Genomic DNA, 21440 nt, shown 5'->3' with positions numbered 1-21440 from the left:
ACAACACCCAGTGCTCATCCCAACAGGTGCTCTCCTCAATACCCATTACCCACCCTCTCCTCCCTCCCATCCCCTATCAACCCTCAGTTTGTTCTCAGTTTTTAAGAGTCTCTTATGTTTTGGCTCCCTCCCTCTCTAACCTCTTTTCTTTTTTCTTCCTCTCCCCCATGGTCTTCTGATAAGTTTCTCAGGATCCACATAGGTGTGAAAACATATGGTATCTGTGTTTCTCTGTATGACTTATTTCACTTAGCATAACACTCTCCAGTTCCATCCATGTTGCTACAAAAGGCCATATTTCATTCTTTCTCATTGCCATGCAGTATTCCATTGTGTATATAAACCACAATTTCTTTATCCATTCATCAGTTGATGGACATTTAGGCTCTTTCCACAATTTGGCTATTGTTGAAAGTGCTGCTATAAACATTAGGGTACAAGTGCCCCTATGCATCAACACTCCTGTATCCCTTAGGTAAATTCCTAGCAGTGCTATTGCTGGGTCATAGACTTTAGCCTCTACTACAAAACTGTAATCATCATGATATTGGCACAAAAACAGACGCATAGACCAATGGAAAAGAATAGAGACTCCAGAATTGGACCCACAAAAGTATGGCCAACTAATCTTTGCAGGAAAGAGTATCCAATGGAAAAGACAGTCTCTTTAACAAATGGTGCTGGGAGAACTGGATGGCAACATGCAATAGAATGAAACTAGACCACTTTCTTACACCATTCACAAAAATAAACTCAAAATGGATGAAGGACCTGCATGTGAGACAGGACACCATGAAAACCCTAGAGAAGAAAGCAGCAAAAACCTCTCTGACCCAGCCACGGCAATTTGTTACTTGACACATCTCCAAAGGCAAGGGAATTAAAAGTAAAAATAAACTATTAGGACCTCATGAAGGTAAAAATCTTCTGCACTGCAAAGGAAACAATCAACAAAACGAAAAGGCAACTGACAGAATGGGAGAAGATATTTGCAAATGACATATCGGACGAAGGGCTAGTATATAAACTCTATAAAGAACTCACCAAACTCCACATCTGAAAAACAAATAATCCAGTGAAGAAATGGGCAGAAGATATGAATAGACACTTCTCTAAAGAAGACATCCAGATGGCCAACAGGTACATGAAAAGACTGACTCTTGATTTCAGCTCAGGTTAATATCTAGTCCCACATGGAGCTCTGTACTGGCAGCATAGAACCTGCTTGGGATTATTTCTCTTCCTCTCTTTCTTCCAATCTCAAGTTCTCTCTCTCTCTCTCTCTCTCTCTCTCTCTCTCTCTCAAAATAAATAAATAAACTTAAAAAAAAAAAAAAAGAAATAACATGGCTGGTAACTCTAGGGCTTCTAGAAATTAGTGAATCCCAAAACTCTTCCATGATGGTCCATACCTAAGATACACACATTGAGAACTGGAAATCAAAGACTGAGTGAGACTCCAGGTTTATCTGGGTTTGGGGATAAGGACAAGGCTCTGCTAAGTGAGGCATCATACCTCCTTGGGCCTTTCTTCTTCTTCTGCTTTCTGACCTCTAGCCTCAAAGATAGAGTAAGATTAGTTAGTGACCTCAGGCATAACAGATGTAGCAGAGAATCAATAATAAATACATAGTCAGGTCATCAGGGTATAAGTGGGTGAGGGTGATGGCTGTAGATTGTAGCAGGTGTTGGAAGAGGTTGGAGGAGGGGATTTTAGGATGAACTATGAACTTGTTATGTTCATAACCCCAGCACCAAACACAGTACTGGCACATAGTAAGTGGTGAAGAAATGCTTGTTGACTTTGAGCATGAAATACATCATACTAATAACACTGTGTTTGGCTCCGTGCAGAGTAGACAATACTGATGATGCATTATTCCCCTCTTGAAGTTACTGTAGAACTGAGCTCAGACAGCAGATCTCAGCCCTGAATAATGTTTAAAAACCAGGAGAAGCTGACCTGCTTTTGTTAAGTTCTGACTGGCTTCTCTTAGCCATTAGGTCACCTTAGAGGTGTGTGCTGAAAGAAGAGAGGCACTGGGATGACTCTGCCCATGTACAAATGGGAAATCAAGTCTCTTGCTCAAAGTACTCACTTGATAGTTTTTGGAAATGAGTACAGGTGCCTGGAGTTAGTTAAAGATTTGATGTCCTGGACCCACTAGTTCTTCAGGTTGTAATGAAGGCAATCTTCTATTTTCACTGATTCATGATACTTAAGGGTACTTCTAGTCATGATAGAGCTGCACAGTTTAAGTAAGTAGGTTTTCTACTGGAGCTGGAATTCAGTGTGCTTCATTTGATCGTTTCATACTAACTAGGTTCTCTGATTGCCATTTTCTCCTGTCTCTGTGGTAGTCCCATCCTCTCATAGAATAATATTTGGTGCAACATAATCACTTCATAGGTATTTCTTGAAGAGAAATGTAAAATGTTCCACGTATTTTATATTTGTAAATAAAAAGGAGTGAGGGACAAATTGTTATTTATCTGTCAAAGGTATCTTATCAGACAGATAACAACCTTCAAAGTTTCCATGGCAATAATGAAAGGAGGCCTTAGGACTGAAATGTCTTGTATCCCATTTTGGAGGAAGGAGGCAAAAATGGACCTGCCAATGCCATCTTGTGGTCAGGAGTGGAATTGTTGTGACGATGGTACCAGGCACATGTAAAAATTTAATCATTCATTCATGCAAGTAGGTTGGTTTTTTGTTTTTGTTTTTGTTTTTTTTTTTTTTTATAGTCAGCTAAGTTTGGGAAAGAATAGTGAATAATTATGTATAATTTTATATTCTAGTAAGAGGAACAGATGGTGAATAAGTTGGAAATAAAATATTTGTGTTGAAAGAAAATTGATGATATGTAAGTTGATACGTAAGATATGTTGAGGTATGTGAGTTAAGAAATACCTCACTGAGAAAGTGGTATTAGTTGAGATCTAAACGGTGTTGAGAGGAAGATAGAATATTCTAGAAAATGACAGCTGGAGGAAGTGGGAAGGTTTAGGTCAAAGCACTAAAACGGATAAGAAGTGAATATATTTGAGGAGTGCCTGAGTAGCTCAGGAGGTTCAGTATCCGACTTTGGGTCAGGTCATGATCTCACGGTTAGTGAGTTGGAGTCTTGCATCAGTCTCTGCTGTCTGCACAGAGCCTGCTTTGGATCCTCTGTCTTCCTCTCTCTCTGCCCCTCTCCTTCTCTCTCTCTCTCAAAACGAGATATTTTTGTATAAAAATAAATTTATTTATTTATTTATTTATTTTAATTTTTTTTCAACGTTTTTTATTTATTTTTGGGACAGAGAGAGACAGAGCATGAACGGGGGAGGGGCAGAGAGAGAGGGAGACACAGAATCAGAAACAGGCTCCAGGCTCCAAGCCATCAGCCCAGAGCCTGACGCGGGGCTCGAATTCACGGACCGCGAGATCGTGACCTGGCTGAAGTCGGACGCTTAACCGACTGCGCCACCCAGGCGCCCCTTAAATAAATTTAAAAATATTTAAAAAAAAAGCAGTGAGGGGTACCTGGGTGGCTCAGTCAGTTAAGCGTCTGACTTCAACTCAGGTTATCATCTCACGATTCATGAGTTCAAGCCCCACGTCAGGCTCTGTGCTGATAGCTCAGAGCCTGGAGCCTGCTTCGGATTCTGTGTCTCCCTCTCTCTCTGTCCTTCCCCCATTCACGCGCTCTTTCTGTCTCTGAAAACTTAATACAAGTAAAAAAAAAGTTAAAAAAAAAGAAGTGAATGTATTTCGAGGAAGAATAGAAAGGGCAGAAGCATTGGAAAAAGGTAAAAACTGGTATGTTGAAAAAACAGAATATACTACTTAACAATAATAGGAAATGGATTACTTATAAAAAATGCAACAGTATGACTGAATCTGAAAATATTTATACCAAATGAAAGATACCAGACTCGAAAGAATGTATTATTTATTATTTCATTTATGAAAGTTTTAGTGAGAGAGAAATTAATCTATAGTGAATGAAATCAGATCAGGGTTTTCCTGGTTTGGGTACAGAGGTGGTGATTGACTCCAGAGAGGCAAGAGAAACTTTTCTGAAGTGATGGAAATGTTCTATGTGTTAATTGGGCTGGTAGCTACAGAGGCATTTATATGTGTCAGTACTTTTCAAACTGTGTGTTAAAATACTTACATTTTATTGTCACAAGTTATACAACAACAAAGCTGATTTTAAAAAGAGGAAGAGGCACTCACAATCACTAACTGATTTGCTGATAACAGTATCACAGTCCCTTGACAACCCTAAAATTTGGGAATCATGAAAATGCTCTTTCAGAATACTTATTCATTTCTGGGGACACTTTTAGTCTCCAATAGTGTTTCTTCTGGGGGAAGCAAACATGTTTCTGATTCTCCTTAAAGTACTTTCAACTGATGTTGGTTTTCGTATCATAAAAGCCTGAGTTCCTAGACCCTCTTCACTGTTGGCTTTGATGGGAGAGTGTGCAGGATGATAAAAAGACCAATGCAACAATTGTATTGGATGTCTTTTACCTTGTTTGTGTGATGGTATTATGTATGCATGCATATATCCAAACTCATATAAATGTATATATTGATGTATTAATAAATATGTATACCTATTTTATAAGTATACTCTATAAAGTTGAAAGACTAAGAAAAAGTAAGCAAAATACGTTTTTCTAAAATAACTTGAAATTTTAGTTTAAAAGGAAATTAAATATTTACAAATACTAAAACTCTTTGTGACTTTCTCATTCCCTTAACCATAAATATAGTTATCCTCAGAAGAAGATCTTTTGCATTCTTTTCCACAACTTCTTCATTCTGAAATCCATTGTCATCTGGGAATAGGAAATTTTTGTAAGGAAAGACCAACACTCAGCATACCTAATACTCATGGTTACTGGTCTCTGAAAGTTGTATTCTGGCACCAATTTCATATCTGGATTTTCAAGCTTTTTGGGAAGTTATCCTATTCAGGAGTCTTTCATCTTTTTAGATTGTCCCCTCCGTTCCCCTAGGGTTTGGCACTGAATTAACCTTTTCTGTACACTTCTGTTGTTGTTTCAATTACCTTTTTCTCATACTAAATTAAATCTCATCAACCAAGGATAATTTTAAAAAATAATTTGGGGCACTTAGGTGGTTCAGTTGGTTAAGCGTCTGACTTTGGCTCAGGTCATGATCTCGCAGTTGGTGAATTCGAGCCCCACGTAGGGCTCTGTGCTGACAGCTCAGAACCTGGAGCCTGCTTCAGATTCTGTGTCTCCCTTTCTGTCTGCCCCTTCCCTGCTCACACTCTGTCTCTCTGTCTCTGTCTCAAAAATAAATAAACATTAAAAATTTTTTTAAATACATTAAAATGCAGAAAGAAAATTAGAATGTCATAAATCTCTCACTCCTCTGAGTTGCTATTATTAGTATTTGGATTAATTTCCAGAGTCTTTTTCTATGCTTATGTATTTCTTTTCAGAACTGGTATCACCCCTATGGGCAAATGTTATTTTTCTTTTTTCTTTAATATTCTATCTTGTCCATTTTTTTTTACATCTTTACATATTCTTTGCAAATACATTAGTTAAATGATATATGATATTCAGTTGCTCTGTCTTCATCTGGGTCTTATAGATCAATATATGAATGTTTTCCTCTTTTTTTGTTTTATAAATAATGAATCTATACATTTTTTTTACTTATAAAATAAAATCCTATTTTTTAAAAAAATGTTTATTCATTTATTCTGACAGGGAGAGAGAGAGAGAAGGGAGGGACAGAGAAAGAGCAGGGAGAGAGAGAATCCCAAGCAGGCTCTGTGCTGTCAGTGCAGAGCCTGATGTGGGCTCTATCTCATGAACTGTGAGATCACGACCTGAGCTGAAATCAAAAGCTGGAGGCTTAACCAGCTGAGCCACCCAGGTGATCCTCAAATTCTATTTTTATAAAAGAGATTCCATGTGAGGAAAAATATGCACTTTTTAACTGTTTTGGTGGGAAAACAATTTTTAAGTTTGTTTGTTTGTTTGTTTGTTTATTTATTTATTTATTTATATTTGAGAGAGCGAGAAAGAGACAGAGAGCACATGTGTGAGGGGGGTAAGGGCACAGAGAGGGAGAGAGAGAATTCCAAACGGGCTCTGCACTGTCAGCATGGAGCCTTATGTGGGACTGGATCCTAGGAATCATGAAATTATGACCTGAGCCAAATTCAAGAGGTGAATGCTCAACTGACTGAACCCCCATGTGCCCCTGTTTTGGTGGAAGTTTGTAATCACCTTTTTAACAAGGTATACCAACTTATACTTCTACTGACAGTTTAAAAGTATTTTCAACTTTGTGATCTGTGGAAGATAGCATTCTTTTTAAATCTTCACTAATTTGATAGGTGGACATATTTTTTATTATTTTAATATTTTATTGTGTTTTGGGCATTGGTCAACTCAGGATTAATGATCAATCACATTTCCCAGAGAGCTTTTATGGGCATTCTAAAAATTGGTCCTTTTCCTCTAGAGGGTTGCTAACCTCTGGACCTTTTGTTCACAGAAAAGACTTTGTGCTGGCCTGGCAAACTTTCTGCATCTATATGTTCCTGGATCAGTGTGGGGGGTGGGGCGTGGGTTGGCTATGTTGCCATGACCCTTGGCTCAGGGATCTTTTCCACAACAACCTTGAATAACCCTGTTCCTGATCTGCTTGGTTCTAACTCCATAGATGATGGGGTTGAGCATGGGAGGAACCAGGAGATAGAGATTGGCAAACATGATATGTACTGCTCGGGGCACATGATGTCCAAAGCGGTGGGTGAGAAAAGTGAAGAGGGCAGGGATATATAAAGCCAAGATGACACAGATATGGGACGCACATGTGCCAAAAGCCTTGAGCCGGGCTTCACCAGAAGGCAACCCCAGAACAGTTCTCAAAATCATCACATAGGATACACTGATGACAATCATATCAAAGCCAACCACAGAGAAGGCCACAAAGAGCCCATATGCACGATTTACTCTAGTATCTGCACACACCAGCTTTAGCACAACCATGTGTTCACAGTATGGCTGGGGAATGATCTGGTTGGGGCAGAAGGGCATCCTGGAGACCATAATGCAGAAGGGGCTCACCAACAGCAATGCTCTCATCATCACAGCTGCTCCCAATTTACCCACGACAGCTGGGGTCAGGACACTTGAGTGACGGAGTGGGAAGCAGATGGCCACATAATGGTCCAAGGCCATAGCCATGAGTACCCCAGACTCCACAGAGGAAAAGGCATGGATGAAGAACACCTGGATGAGGCAGGCATGGTATTCAGTCTCATGAGCATGAAACCAGAGTATAGCCAGCATTTTAGGTTGGGTGGAAGACGAGAGGACCAGGTCAGTGATAGCCAGCATGGCTAGAAAGAGGTACATGGGCTCATGCAGAGTGTGGTCAATTCGGACTATATGGAGGACAGTGGTATTGCCAATTATAGCCACAACATACATGGCACAGAGAGGAAAGGCAATCCAAAATTGGGAATTCTCGAGTCCTGGGATCCCAAGTAGGATGAAGGACACAGGATAAGATGAGTGGTTCCCTGAAGCCAACATCACAGGACGGTTCATTTGTTCTCCCCTGAGAAGGTAAGGTACTATCTATAGATGATAATAATAAATTATCATTATTATTTATAATCTTTTGGAAGAGGCAGTTAAATAATAGGGCAATAATGTTTAATGGTAAGCTGAAATAATTTCAAATATTTTAATAAATACATTTTTGCAACTTAAAGTAATGCTACTCTTTATTCTTCATTCATGTTTATGTCATTCAAATGGGGTCAGAACATGCTAGCTGCAATTGTAATTTCTGTATAAGAATTAATATTTTTCTTGGGGCGCCGGGTGGCTCAGTTGGCTAAGCGTCCAACTTCGGCTCAGGTCATGATCTCACAGCCCATGAGTTCGAGCCCCACGTCCGGCTCTGGGCTGATGGCTCAGAGCCTGGAGCCTGCTTCCGATTCTGTGTCTCCCTCTCTCTCTGCCCCTCCCCCGTTCATGCTCTGTCTCTCTCTGTCTCAAAAATAAATAAACATTAAAAAAAAATTAAAAAAAAAAAGAATTAATATTTTTCTTGAAAGTAGAATCTGCCAAAGGAAGACTATCTTGACAAATAACATCACTAATAGTAATTCTTGCGCTTCTATTCTTTAGAATGAACTGATTTGTTTTACCTTTCCCAAGGTCCTTTTCAGCTCTTTGTTTAAGCCAGTTAGGCAACTTTTCAGGGTTGGAAACCAGTTTGGAAAACATTTTGGCCGAGGGCTCATAACAGTGTATGTAGTGATGATGAGTTATCTTTGACTCTAGGAGTTACCAGGAGAATTTGGGCTGGAGGATGACAGACTGACAGATTGTACACCTGAAATTAAACCTGTTATCTATAGTGGATGTCTCCTCCTAGATTAGGGGCCAGCAACTGTTTTCTGTAAAAGGTCAGATAGATCACACATATTTTAGTCTTCATGGGCCATACATTCTCTGTTGCAAGTAGTCAGTTTAGCGATTGTAGCATGAAAGCAGCCACAGTCAATACAGACATTTGTGAGTGTGACTACATTCCAATACAATTTCATTTTTAAAACAGACTAGAAGCTGGATTTGGTCTTCAGGTGATAGTTTACTAATTCCTCTCCTATATGATAAATTTTCATGATATCAGCCCTGAAGAGTGCACCAACATGAGCACCTCTGTATTTGGCATAGAACAGGGATTTAATAAATATTTGCTGAAGCAAACAAGAAATATGTGTCATTGTTCAAGGGCAATGGACTTTTCAACCGATTAGCCATTCTTAAAATGTCTTGACAGAACCTTCTAAACACTACTTTGATGCCATGTCACAAGACAGCTATATCTATTTCTCACACTAGAGTCTGAACTCCTGTCCATTGAAAGACGTGAATGTCATCTTCTGCTGATACTTGCATACATGGTTGATCTTGTCTGGTCTCTCTGGTGACTATGACCTACCTGAGAGTCAATGACACAAAAGCTTACCTGGTTCTTAACACCTTTCCACTTTTTAATCTCACTTGACCTGAGCCTTTCCTTGAACACATTCATTCTTTCTCCTCCATAACAGTAACACCCAGAGATGAAGAATATCTTTTCAGATTTCCCTTAATCATTTATATCTGGGGACTAAGAAATGTTTCATTCAACCAGACTTAATGGTTCCTAACAAGGGTTTCTTTGAGATCCCAAATAGGCTAAACTCTCTGATTTTCACTAGATTTATAACATTATGAGAGAAATGGGACTCAGAACTTACAAATCTTACTCTAAATTGGAAACTTTACTATTCTACCTAGACAATAGCTATAGGTTTGCTCAAACCAAATACTCCTATCCAAGCCACAGTAAAAAATTAAGAAACACACACATTGTCTAGTGTCTAAGGCTCTGTTTCATCCCTTTCAGCCTGGCTTGGTCTTCCAGTGAAATATTCTGTTTGAATCAGAGTCTTCCTTTCTCCTTCTTTTCTGTGCTCTGTAAGTCAGCCTCCATTTGTGAGGATGAAGTCACCGAGGCTCATAGGCACCTGGAAAAGCACTTAGACCATCTTCATTTTCCTGCACTGGGCACTGGTAAAGATATGCTATTCTAATTAATTATGATAGACATTGCTGTTTTTATAAATATAACACTATATGACTTTACATGTTATTGTTTTTAACTCTCACACACTTCTGCCCATCAGCCTTCATGGAGAACATACCTATTTTACATACTCCATTTGGAGTGGTGACTCTTCTTGGTGGTGACCAGGGACCCAAGTCTGAGATAGCTGATGGGGCCTCTTGACAGGTGTCTCTCGTTCTTTTCTGCACTTACATTCCCATGGAATCTGGTGTCCTCACTATCAGCATTTCCTTAGTCTTTTTTCCCCCTCAGACTTATGAACCCAACATGTGCAGAGTTAAGGTTACAAGTCATATGGAGTGGAAAGGGAGTTAACTAGTCTTGTATCATTTTGTGCAGTGTGCGAGGTTTTCAATAGTAATTCTGAGGGGGAGACACAGGTTATCAATTTGCTGCTGGGTTGAGGGATGGAAATTTGCATTTTCTAAAGAGTAGGAAGAGCAATGTAATTTCCCTTCTTGCTCAACATTCCTCCCCCTTTCCCTTTTAAATATGTCCCTGTCCCTGCCCTTATGTGCTACACCTCTTGTGAGCATAGTGCATATTGAAAGAAGAAATTAAGTCATCTTTTCCAACATTATACCTAAGATGATCATACAACGAACTTCAGATTCAATTTTTCTTTTCTCCAGAATACAATCTAATTTGTAAGAACTTGGCATAGCTTTTGGTTCAAGAATTCTGTTCTGACACTAATGGAGCTCAGCTTTCATCTGTGAGTATAGGTTTGAATCCAGTGCTGATACCATTACCTTTGTTGGCTTCCATTACTCCACTCATTATGTGGAAATACTTATTATGTCCATCAGTTTAACCAAGTTGCTCAAGCCTGAAAGGGTAGAGGAAAAATGGGCTGAGATCTTGCTAAGGAATAGCTGCAGGGAAATTTAGACTATTCTGTCACTTTGGGGTATCTAAAACTAAGGCATGGAGCAAGAATGCTAGAGGAAGGTAGAGTTCAGATCCAGCGTCCTTTGTGGAGGGATTGTGTATGAGGGAAGCTTCCTGCTTTTCTAGAATTTTCCTGGAGGACACAGTGTGAGCAGTGAATTATCTCCCCATCTCAGAAAGAAATCCAACAGTCATGGATCTCTTTACCTGGAGCCTCCATGAGTCATGCCATCCTTCAAAGTGTATTGCCTTATCTTTCAGCTTCTTAGAGCCTCTGTGAGTCCTACTGTTCTTTGGGAAGGGCAGAGATGACTGAGGCACAGGGGACCGACCACTCACCTTGAGCTCTGCTTTATCTCTGACCATAAGCAGCTTAACTGACTCCTCTGTGACTCAGCTTTTCACAGAGACTGTAGATTAAGACCTATTTAAAGACCTGTAAAGTATGGCCCCTCTCTTCCCCAAGCATTAATTCTTTCCCTCCTCTTGGAACCCACTGCCTCATACACTGGCTTCCTCTGAGATTAGAGAATAAAACTGGAAACATTAACCCCTAACTTGCCTCTCTCCTCTGTATACACGTAAGCAAAGGCAGCGTATTTGAATGGATGCACAAAAGTGTGTGTTGTTGAGATTACAGGAGTATGAGCTTATCAGTATGCATGTATTTTTGTTAGTAAATTCCCCTTTTTGAAGCTGGAAAGTCCTCACTTAACCCAAACAGTTAAGCCTATGCAGAACTTCCTCTCACTCCCTGTGTAGAGCCTTGCTGGTATTCTCTTATTTATTATTTCTTAGCATTCCCTGATATAGGATAGGTCAAATGAAGACTTGACAGCAATTATTTAAAAACAGAGGGTAAGGCTTTATTTGCAGAGTTCAAAGCTGTCAGACTTCAGAAGCTATGCCTCACCAAATCAAAATCCAACATACATTTACAGGGAAACAAATCACACAAAAATTCACCAAGAGTATCAAGTTTACAGCAATCTGTTTATGGTGAATTGCAATCATTATGTTCACAAAGGTCATGGTTTATTTTAATACATTAGCATAACAAAAATCTGACTACAACTGTTTTTGTTAGTCCAGGTTTAGAGGAAATAGTCAAGGTTTTATTATCCTGGGGATCAGGCTGACATTGTAATTTTGGAGTTATCTCTGTTTGCAGATTTTTCTCTTTGTCTGTTTCTTTTAGCTGTCAGAGATTAAACACTTGGTGTAATGGAAGAGAAAGAAGTGCCAGGTTCTTCTTCCTTCTTTTGTTCTTGTTCTTGTTCTTTTTCTGCTCTTCTTCTTGTTCTGATTGTCCTCTCTTTCTCCTCCTTTGTCTTTGTCTCCATCTCAACTTCAGCAAGTTCCTGCGATGATACATTTCACTGAGTCAAAACTACTCTCTGTCAGGCAGAGACATAATACTTGTTTTAATTATTCTACATCATGTAGTCTTAACAGCTACTTTAGAGGTAGTTCTATCTTCTGCATTTTACATATAAATAAATAGAGGTTTAGCTAGGTTAAGTTACTTCATTAAATACAAGTAAAGGGCAAGTCTTTCTGACTCAAAGATGTCACTTTTCCTGCTATATCATACTTTGCACATGTTATGAGTATTAGGGCTGAAACTAAGGTCAGGTAAGGAACATATTTCTCTTGGGCATGAAAGAAGGGTGCTATAAAAAACTCACCCACCAATCAGATAAATAACATTTTATGCAGTGTGTTAAGAAATAAAAATTGATGCAAAAATCTGTAATGAACAGAATATCAAAATTCTCATTAAAGACCAGAACTGTGCCAAGCAACAGTGTCCTGTAGCAAAATGCAAACTATGCACCCCTATGTACATATTTTTATGTATTTTTAATACTTAATGTTTTCTTGAACATTAAAATATTTGAGACATTGAAAAGTAATTATATTAAATACCACACCATTATTTTCAATTTAAGTATTTTATTAATACCAAAATAGAATAAATTAAAATTTATATTTCATCTAAAGTCAAATAAAAATTATTTAGAATCCTCATTTACTCACGAGAAAACTTCCAACATGGTAACTTTTTGAAATGACATAAGCAAAGAAGTACTTACATACTTACTTACTTTATTTATTTATTTTTAAAGTTTATTTATTTTGAGTGAGAGAGAGAGAGAGAGTGGGGTAGGGGTAGAGACAGAGGGAGAGAGAGAGAGAATACCTAGCAGCCTCCACACTGCCACTGCAGAGCCCAATGTGGGACTTGAACTCATGAACAGTGAGATCATGTCCTGAGCTGAAACCAAGAGTAGACAGTCACTTAACCAACTGAGCCACCCAGGCCCCAAGTACATATTTAAAATAGTAACAATAATTTATCTAACATAAAAAGTACTAGTGCACATTTTTTTTTCCCTTTTGCTCTAATACAGCTTGGCATGGCACTGTTTTTTATTTAAAATTTTGATATTTTATGAATCATGGAATAAAAATTATTTTATTTTATTTATGTTTTTTAAACTTGATTTATTTATTTTGAGAGAGAGAGGGAGAGAGAGAGAGGGGAGGACAGAGAATCCCAAGAGGCTCTGTTCTGTCAGTGCAGAGACCACATGGGATTTGAACTCACAAACCATGAGATCATGACCTGAGCCAAAATCCTGAGTCTGTAGCTTACCAACTGAGCCATTCAGGCACCACTGCCCACCCCCCCAAATATTGCATTAAAAAATTTTAAACATAATTACTGAATTTCTCTTTAAGAGAGAGAGAGAGAGAGAGAGAGTGCGTGCGCGCGCGCAAGTCCTAGGGGAGACACACAGGAAGATGGAGAGAGAGGATCCCAAGCAGGCTCAATGTCCATCTAAGATTCTGATGTGGGGCTTGATATCATGACCCTGAGATCATGACCTGAAATGAAATCAAGGTTGACACTTAACTGAGTTAACCACCCAGGCACCCCTAGTTACTGAATTATTGAATCCCTGTAATTTTACTCTCCTCAATGTATTGTTGGCTATTTAGCAATTGTCCTTGGTGTATCTCCATCTTAATATGAATAAGGCCATGAGCACTTTCATGATTCTGAGTTTCAGGGGAAAGTTTGAACATTCATATGTGTTTCAAACTTCTAGAGAGTTTTTGCAGGATATTTTGTCCCTTCATTCATTCTCATTTCCATCTCCTTCCCTTTACTCTGCAAAGCCTAGAGAGGAAGAAAAGAGATAGTATTTCCTCTTTCAAATTTCTACTCCAGTTTCTCCACCTCTCTGTCTCCTTGGTTCTTCTTCACCTCTTCCCCTGCTCCTTTATTTGTATCTTTACCTGCTGTTCGTGGGAGGAAGATATGACTTTGCCCTCACAGGACTCTATCAGAGAGAAGAGAAGTGAGAACAAAGAAGACCAACTCCTTGCAAAAGCCTCTGAAATGAAAATAAAGGAAGAGAGGAGGGATTACTCACCAATTTTCATTGAGCCTTGGAGTCCAGATGAGAAGACTCAGGCCCCATGCTGGATGCCAAAATGAAGTGATTTGGAGTGGGGTCTGAGAGTGAATGGTCAAGAAAGAATTCTTGAGATGTTTTTCGTGCAAAAGGGTGTTTTCATTATAGCCTGTTGACAGGACCCATGAGCAGAAAGAGCTGCTCCCCCCACCCGTGACCCTTCCACGGTGGGTTATGTGTGACATTCCTCAGGACAGAGGAATTAAGACAGAAATGACTGTCTTAATAATTTACAAGGAAAAGAGCAATCTCCAGAACCCCATAGACTCAATTTCCTAGAGCCCTAACATCACCCTCTCCTCCATAATGATGTGGGGAACATAGGCAAGGAGAAAATGTAGACGAAATTAAATTTATTTATAACCTGCAGCCCTTTGACAAATACTTGAGATAGAGTATAACATTCCTCCAAAAAACTCCCAACTGTCTTGTCTTAATGTTAATGCCTTACAAGAGAGAAAAATAACTTTAGCTCAACAATAGTAAGGCCTCCAGGATCTTATGAGTCCAAATTGGCACATGAAAGCCCTTTTGGAAGCCTTTCTTTTTCCTTAACTCCCCCAACTCCCAAACATAAAATCACAATCCCAGTGCAGCTCTTTCAGTCCATGGGTCCTATTCATGTGCTTTAAGAAAATCACCATTTTGCATAGAATTTACCCTATGACCCAACAATTGCACAAGTAGGCATTTATCCAGAGTCTACAAAAATACTGATTCGAAGGAGCACATGCACCCAATGTTTATAGCAGCTCTATCAACAATAGCCAAATTAGGGCAAGAGCCCAAATGTCCATCCACTGATGAATGGAAAAAGAGATGTAGTATATATATTTAATGGAATAATATTTGGTGATTAAAAAGAATGAAATCTTGTCATTTGCAACAACGTGGATGGAAGTAATGTATTATGCTAAGCAAAAATAAGTCAATCAGAGAAAGACGAATATCATATGATTTCACTCATATGTGGAATTTAAGAAACAAAGCAGATGAACATAGGGGAAGGGAAGGAACAATAAGATAAAAACAGAGAGGGAGGCAAATCATAAGAGATTCTAAAATACAGAGAACAAACTGAGGGTTGCTGGAGGGGAAGTAGGTGGGGGGGATGGGCTAATGGGTGATGGGCATTAAGGAAGACACTTGTTGGGATGAGCGCTGGGTGTTATACGTGAGTGGTGAATCACTGGGTTCTGCTCCTAAAACCAGTACTACACTGTATAGTAAGTAACTTGAACTTAAATAAATAATTTTTTAAAAACTCAATGTTATGAACCAAAGACATCTCAAGAATTCTTTCCTGGCCTCCACTCCAGATCCCTGCTCACCCCATCCCCCCCCCCCCAACTCCAAAACCACATCAAGAGGACCTCTATTATGAAAGCTGTAAGGGCTAGGAAGAAATACATAGTTCATAGAGGTAGCCAGTGCAGGCCACATCAAAGAAGGGAGTTTTTTCACCACAACCATAGCATAGTTGATCTAGAACAGGAAGCAGATCCAGAATTGAGAATCCTCTTATCTTGGAAAGACACAGGAAGTGTGTTGGCGCCAGTCCCTGGTGGTGGCATCAGAGGATCACTGCTGATGGAGAAGGAAACTATCCTCTAAAGAGACTAAGCAAGTAATAAACATGCTGTTTTTGAGAAGGCTGGGAACTATGAGAGCTGAGTGACCAGAAAATTGTCTGAACAAGAAACACTAATTATATGTTATAAATACACATATTTTTCCTAAACTAAATTAAAGAAAAATTGAGTTATCCTGTTTATCCTGATGGCTGTGTTTATAAATCACATGCCCAGATATAGAATGAATAATAAACACTTCAAATATTAAATCTCCAAATGGAAATGAATCACAGTAAATGCTATGTTAATCCCTGTCCTTTTCTGCTCATAAAAGTCAATTGCATCTAAAGAAAGATACTATGTTTTCATGATGCCTATGGACATATCTGAATACTCTTCTGTTTTAGAAACATTACTTAAGATAAATTTGAAAAATCAAAAAAATGGATAGAAGAAAGGAGGGTGTGATCAGTTATGATTAATAATAAATATATATTTGGTCTTTGTCTACTTTTCTGGCAGAGAGCTCCTAAAACTCTTGGACTTTCCTAAGTGATAAGAGCCATTAAGGTGTCTTTTATTATGTCAATGACATGACATTCTGACCACACACAAGGATAGGGCCCACTTGCCAGAGGAACCAGCCACGTGATTGGAGAGTGGGAACTTTCAGTTCCAATAGACCTCCGGGGAGGAGAGAGGGGCTGGAGTTTGAACCAATTGCCAATGGCCAATGATTGTATCAATCAATCATGCCTATGCAATGGAGCCTCCATAAAAACCCAGAAGGACAAGGTTCTGAGAGCTTCAATGTTGGTGAACACTTGAAGAGTGGAGAGAATTGTGTGAGAAAAAGCCCACCGACCCAAACAAAGGAGGGATGTGGAGACTCAGAACACAGTGAAGCCAGGCTTTAATCAACATTCTTGCAAGAGCAGGTGTCTGATGGACAGGCACACTAGGGACAGTTATAGCAAACAATTTATTTCCTAGTGTGCAAGTCCCTCCCCTAGTTCCTCATTGGCTAGGTACTACAAGGGTTTCAGCCCTACCCAGGTGTTGCCTATGCCCATGTAAGGCAAAAACTAGTGTGATTGGAACAAATGTACATTCCCTGAAGTGAGGCAGAGACTTTTAGTCACTCCTCCTTGTGTTTTTTGGTGCATGCTCATTGCAAAGCCTACAAAAATAAGCTTTTGAAAAGGAGAGGGGAAGAAGAACCAGGAAGTAGAGTGTCCAAGAGTTTCAGACTCCACTGTGGAGGGAGTTCGAACATATTTCCAATAGGTTGTAAACCTACTGTTAACTATACAGCACAGTTTTTATTTGGTATTTCTGAAAATGAATCATCTCCCTTACTTCTCACAATAGTACCCCTGGCAAAGGCATATAGGTTCAATGCCCTTTCCCCATCCTTTGCGCTATGCATCTCCTCCCTCTGGTTGCTCCTGAGTTATGTCCTTATAATACACTGGTAATCTAGTAAGTAATATGTTTCTCTGAGTGCTATGAGTTGCCCTAGCAAATTAATTGTGCACAAGACGCAGGCCAAGGGAAACTCTGATTTAAACTCAGTAGGTTAGAAGCACAGGTAACAACTGTTCTTATGATTAGTGTGAGAGGTCAGGTGGGAGGTGCAGTCTTGCAAGATTGAACCTTGAAGTTGCAGAATCTGATGCTGTCTCCTGAACTGAATTGTAGGATACCCAGTTGGTGTCCAGAGAATTGCTTGCTGGTGTGGAGCACCACCATACAAACTGTGATTTGGTCTCAGAATACTCATTTAGAGGGAGGGGGAGAGACAGAAAGTGAGACCTAATTTCATCAGGAGTTTGTCCATCTCTCTCCTTGTGTTGCCTGACGGACTGGAAGATCTCTGAGCTCTGAGGCCTCTAGAATCTTTTTCTATGCATATGTATTTCTATTTAGAATTGGCATCAGCCTATAAATGTTATTTTTCTTTTTTCTTTAATATTCTATCTTGATCATTTTTTACATCTTTACATACTTTGTGCAAACACATTAATTAAATGATACATGATATTCAATTGCTCATTCTTCATCTGTGTCTTATGGATCAATATTTGAATGTTTTCTGTTTTTGTTTTTATAAATAATCTATACATGTCATTGTACTTTTTTTTTCTCAAATTCTATTTTTATAGAGATATGAGATGGGGAAAGTATACCTACTCTTTATTTTAAATGTTTATTTTTGAGAGATAGAGAGAGAGGGAAAGACAGAGAGAGAGGGAAACAGAGGATCCAAAGCAGGCTCTGTTCTGAGAGGAGTGACCCCACGTGGGGCTCGAATTCACCAGCTGTGAGATCATAACCTGAGCCAAAGTTGGACACTGAACTCAACTGGGCCACCAAGATGCTCCAAAGTACCCATACTTGTTAACTGTTTTGGTGGAAATTTCTAATCTCCTTTTTAACAAGGTATACCAACTTATATTTCTAGTGACAGTGTCAAAGTAATTTTCACATTAGTCTGTGGCAAATGGCATTGTTTTCAAATCTTCACTAATTTGATAGGTCGACATAGTTCTTACTGGTTTCTTGTGCTGATGAACATTCATCATCTCATTATTTATGATCAGCAATCACATCTCTCAGAGAGCTCCTGTTCTGGGCATCCTGAAAATTGATTGTTTTCTTCTGGAGGTTTACTAACCTCTGTACTGATATGTGATGGCTTGGAAGACTTTCTTTTTGTGTTTATGTTCCCAGATCACAGTGGGTGATTGGCTTGATTGTGATGCTGTGATCCTTGACTCAGGGATCTTTACCACAACAACCTTGAATAACCCTGTCCTTTATCTGCTTGGTTCTAACTCCATAGATGATGGGGTTGAGCATAGGAGGTACCAGGAGATAGAGATTAGCGAACATGATATGTACTGCTCCGGGCACATGATGTCCAAAGCGGTGGGTGAGGAATGTAAAGAGCGCTGGGATATAAAAAGCCAAGATGACACAGATATGGGATGCACATGTGCCAAAAGCCTTGAGCTGGGCTTGACCAGAAGGCAACCCCAGAACAGTTCTCAAAATCATCACATAGGATACACTGATGACACTCATATCAAAGCCAACCACAGAGAAGGCCACAAAGAGCCCATATGCACGATTTACTCTAGTATCTGCACACACCAGCTTTAGTACAGCCATGTGCTCACAGTATGGCTGGGGAATGATCTGGTTGGGGCAGAAGGGCATCCTGGAGACCATAATGCAGAAGGGGCTCACCAACAGCAATGCTCTCATCATCACAGCTGCTCCCAATTTACCCACGACAGCTGGGGTCAGGACACTTGAGTGACGGAGTGGGAAGCAGATGGCCACATAACGGTCCAAGGCCATAGCCATGAGTACCCCAGACTCCACAGAGGAAAAGGCATGGATGAAGAACACCTGGATGAGGCAGGCATGGTATTCAGTCTCATGAGCATGAAACCAGAGTATAGCCAGCATTTTAGGTTGGGTGGAAGACGAGAGGACCAGGTCAGTGATAGCCAGCATGGCTAGAAAGAGGTACATGGGCTCATGGAGAGTGTGGTCAATTCGGATTATATGGAGGACAGTGGTATTGCCAATTATAGCTACAACATACATGGCACAGAGAGGAAAGGCAATCCAAAATTGGGAATTCTTGAGTCCTGGGATCCCAAGTAGGATAAAGTATTCAGGATGAGCAGAGCTGTTCCCTAAAGCCAGCATCACAGGATGGTTAAATTGTTCTCCCCTGAGAAGATAATGTATGATTATAATCAATAAATTAGTATTATTTTTAATCTTTCATAGGGCCACTGAATGATAGGACCATTGAGTTTAATGGTAAAATGGAATAATTTCAATTGTTTTAATAAATACATTTTTTCAACATAATGTGATGCTACTCTCTTCTTCATTCATGTTTATGTCATTCAAAATGGGGTCAGAACATGCTAGCTGCAAGTGTAATTTCTGTATAAGAATCAGTATTTTCCATGAAAGTCAAGCCTGCTAAGGGAAAAGTATCTTAACAAATAATGTCACTGATAGTAATTTTTGCTCTTCTATTCTTTAGAATATTTTATTTGTTTAACCTCTCCCATAGGTTCTTTTCACCCTCTGTTTAAACCACCTAGGCAACTTTTCAGGATAGGAAACCAATTTGGAAAACACTTTGTCTTAATGGCTCATAGCATTGTATATAGTGATGACGAGTTAGCTTTGATTTAGGAGTTACCAGGAGTATTTGGGGTGGAGGATGACTGACTGACAGATTGTACACCTGCATTTAAACCTGTTGTCCACAGTGGATGTCTCCTCCTAGATTAGGGGCCAGCAAATTTTTTCTGTAAAAGGTCACATCACACATATTTTAGACTTTGTGGACCATATAGTTTTGTTGCAACTAGTCAGCTTAGCCACTGTAGCACGAATGCAACCATAGTCAGTATAGAAATGTGTGAATGTGGCTACATTCCAATACAAATTTATTTTCAAAATCAGGCTACTAGCTGGATTTGGTCTGCAGGTGATAGTTTGCTAATTCCATTTTATATGACAAATTTTCATGAGGTCAGCCCTGAATTGTGCACCATCCCTAGTATCTCTGTGCATGGCACAAAACAGGGGTTTAATTACCATTTTCAAAGCAAATAATGAATAAATATCATTGTTCAGGGGTAATTGCTTTTTTAACTGATTAGCCATATCTTACAATGTTCTGATAGAATCCTCTAAACATTACTTTGATCCCGTGCCACAGGACAGCTACCTATATTTCTCATAGTAGAGTCTGACCTCCTGTCCATTGAAAGATGTGAATGTCATCTTCTGCTGATACTTGCATACATTGTTGATCTTGTCTGATCCCTCTGGAGACTATTACCTATCTGAGAGTCAATGACACAAAAGCTTACCTGGGTCTTACTCAACACCTTCCCACTATTTAATTTCACTTGACCTGAGACTTTCCTTGAATTCATTCATTCTTACCTCCTCCATAACAGAAACACCAAGTTAAGAAGAGTGTCTTTTCAAATCTCCCTTAACCAATCACCTATGGGGATTAACAATTGTTTCAGTCTACAGATATAATAGTTTTATAAAAGGGTTTCTTTGAGATCCCAAATACACTTAATCTATTTTGGATTTTCCCTAGATTTATAACATTATGAGAGAAATGTGGCTCAGAGTTGGTAAATCAGGCTCTAAATTGGAAACTTTACTATCCTACCTAGATAATAGCTGTAGGTTTGCTGAAAAGAAATACTCCTCTCCGGGGCATAGTGAAAATTCAGAAGCATACACATTATCTGATGTGTAAGGCTCTTGTTTCATTCCCTTCTGCTGGCTTGGTCTTCCAGTTATACATTCTGTTTGAATCAGAGTCTTCCTTTCTCCCTCCTTTCTCCCCCCCCCCCCCCCCCGTAAGTCACCTTCCATTTGTGAGGACAAAGTCACTGAGGCTCATAGGCACCTGGAAAAGCACTTAGACCATATTCGTTTCTGCACTAGGCACTGGTGAATAAACTGGCTAAAGCTTCAATTTCTCAAACTGCATAACAATCTCTTTAATAATATGTAAGACATTGCTATATTTGTAAATATAACACTATAAGCTTTTACATGTTATTGGTTTTAACTCCCACAAACTTCTGCCTGTCAGCCTTAATAGGGAAATTACCTGTTTGTTTTACATACTGTTTTTGGAGTAGTGACTCTTCTTAGGGGGTGACCCAGTCTGAAGAGGGAAATGGGGGCTCTTGACAGGTGCCTTTCTTTCTTATCTACACTTAACAATCCCATGAAATATGG

General features: G+C 39.4%; 2 protein-coding genes across 2 annotated transcripts; both read right to left on the bottom strand.

Moving 5' to 3' along the window:
* Window positions 1-6639: 6639 nt before the first annotated feature.
* LOC112865724 (olfactory receptor 52R1-like) lies at window positions 6640-7599 on the bottom strand. The gene has a single exon (XM_086679443.1). The coding sequence runs from the start codon at window positions 7597-7599 to the stop codon at window positions 6640-6642; it is 960 nt and encodes a 319-aa protein (XP_086535569.1).
* Window positions 7600-18407: 10808 nt separating this feature from the next.
* On the bottom strand, window positions 18408-19352 carry LOC147576734 (olfactory receptor 52R1-like). The gene has a single exon (XM_086679442.1). The coding sequence runs from the start codon at window positions 19350-19352 to the stop codon at window positions 18408-18410; it is 945 nt and encodes a 314-aa protein (XP_086535568.1).
* Window positions 19353-21440: the final 2088 nt, after the last annotated feature.

Source organism: Puma concolor, chromosome D1 (assembly GCF_028749965.1).
Source record: "Puma concolor isolate L17-30 chromosome D1, mPumCon1.1.hap2, whole genome shotgun sequence".
Taxonomy (NCBI): domain Eukaryota; kingdom Metazoa; phylum Chordata; class Mammalia; order Carnivora; family Felidae; genus Puma; species Puma concolor.
The sequence above is the reverse complement of the archived record's forward strand: the minus strand, read 5'-3'. Positions and strand labels throughout refer to the sequence as shown.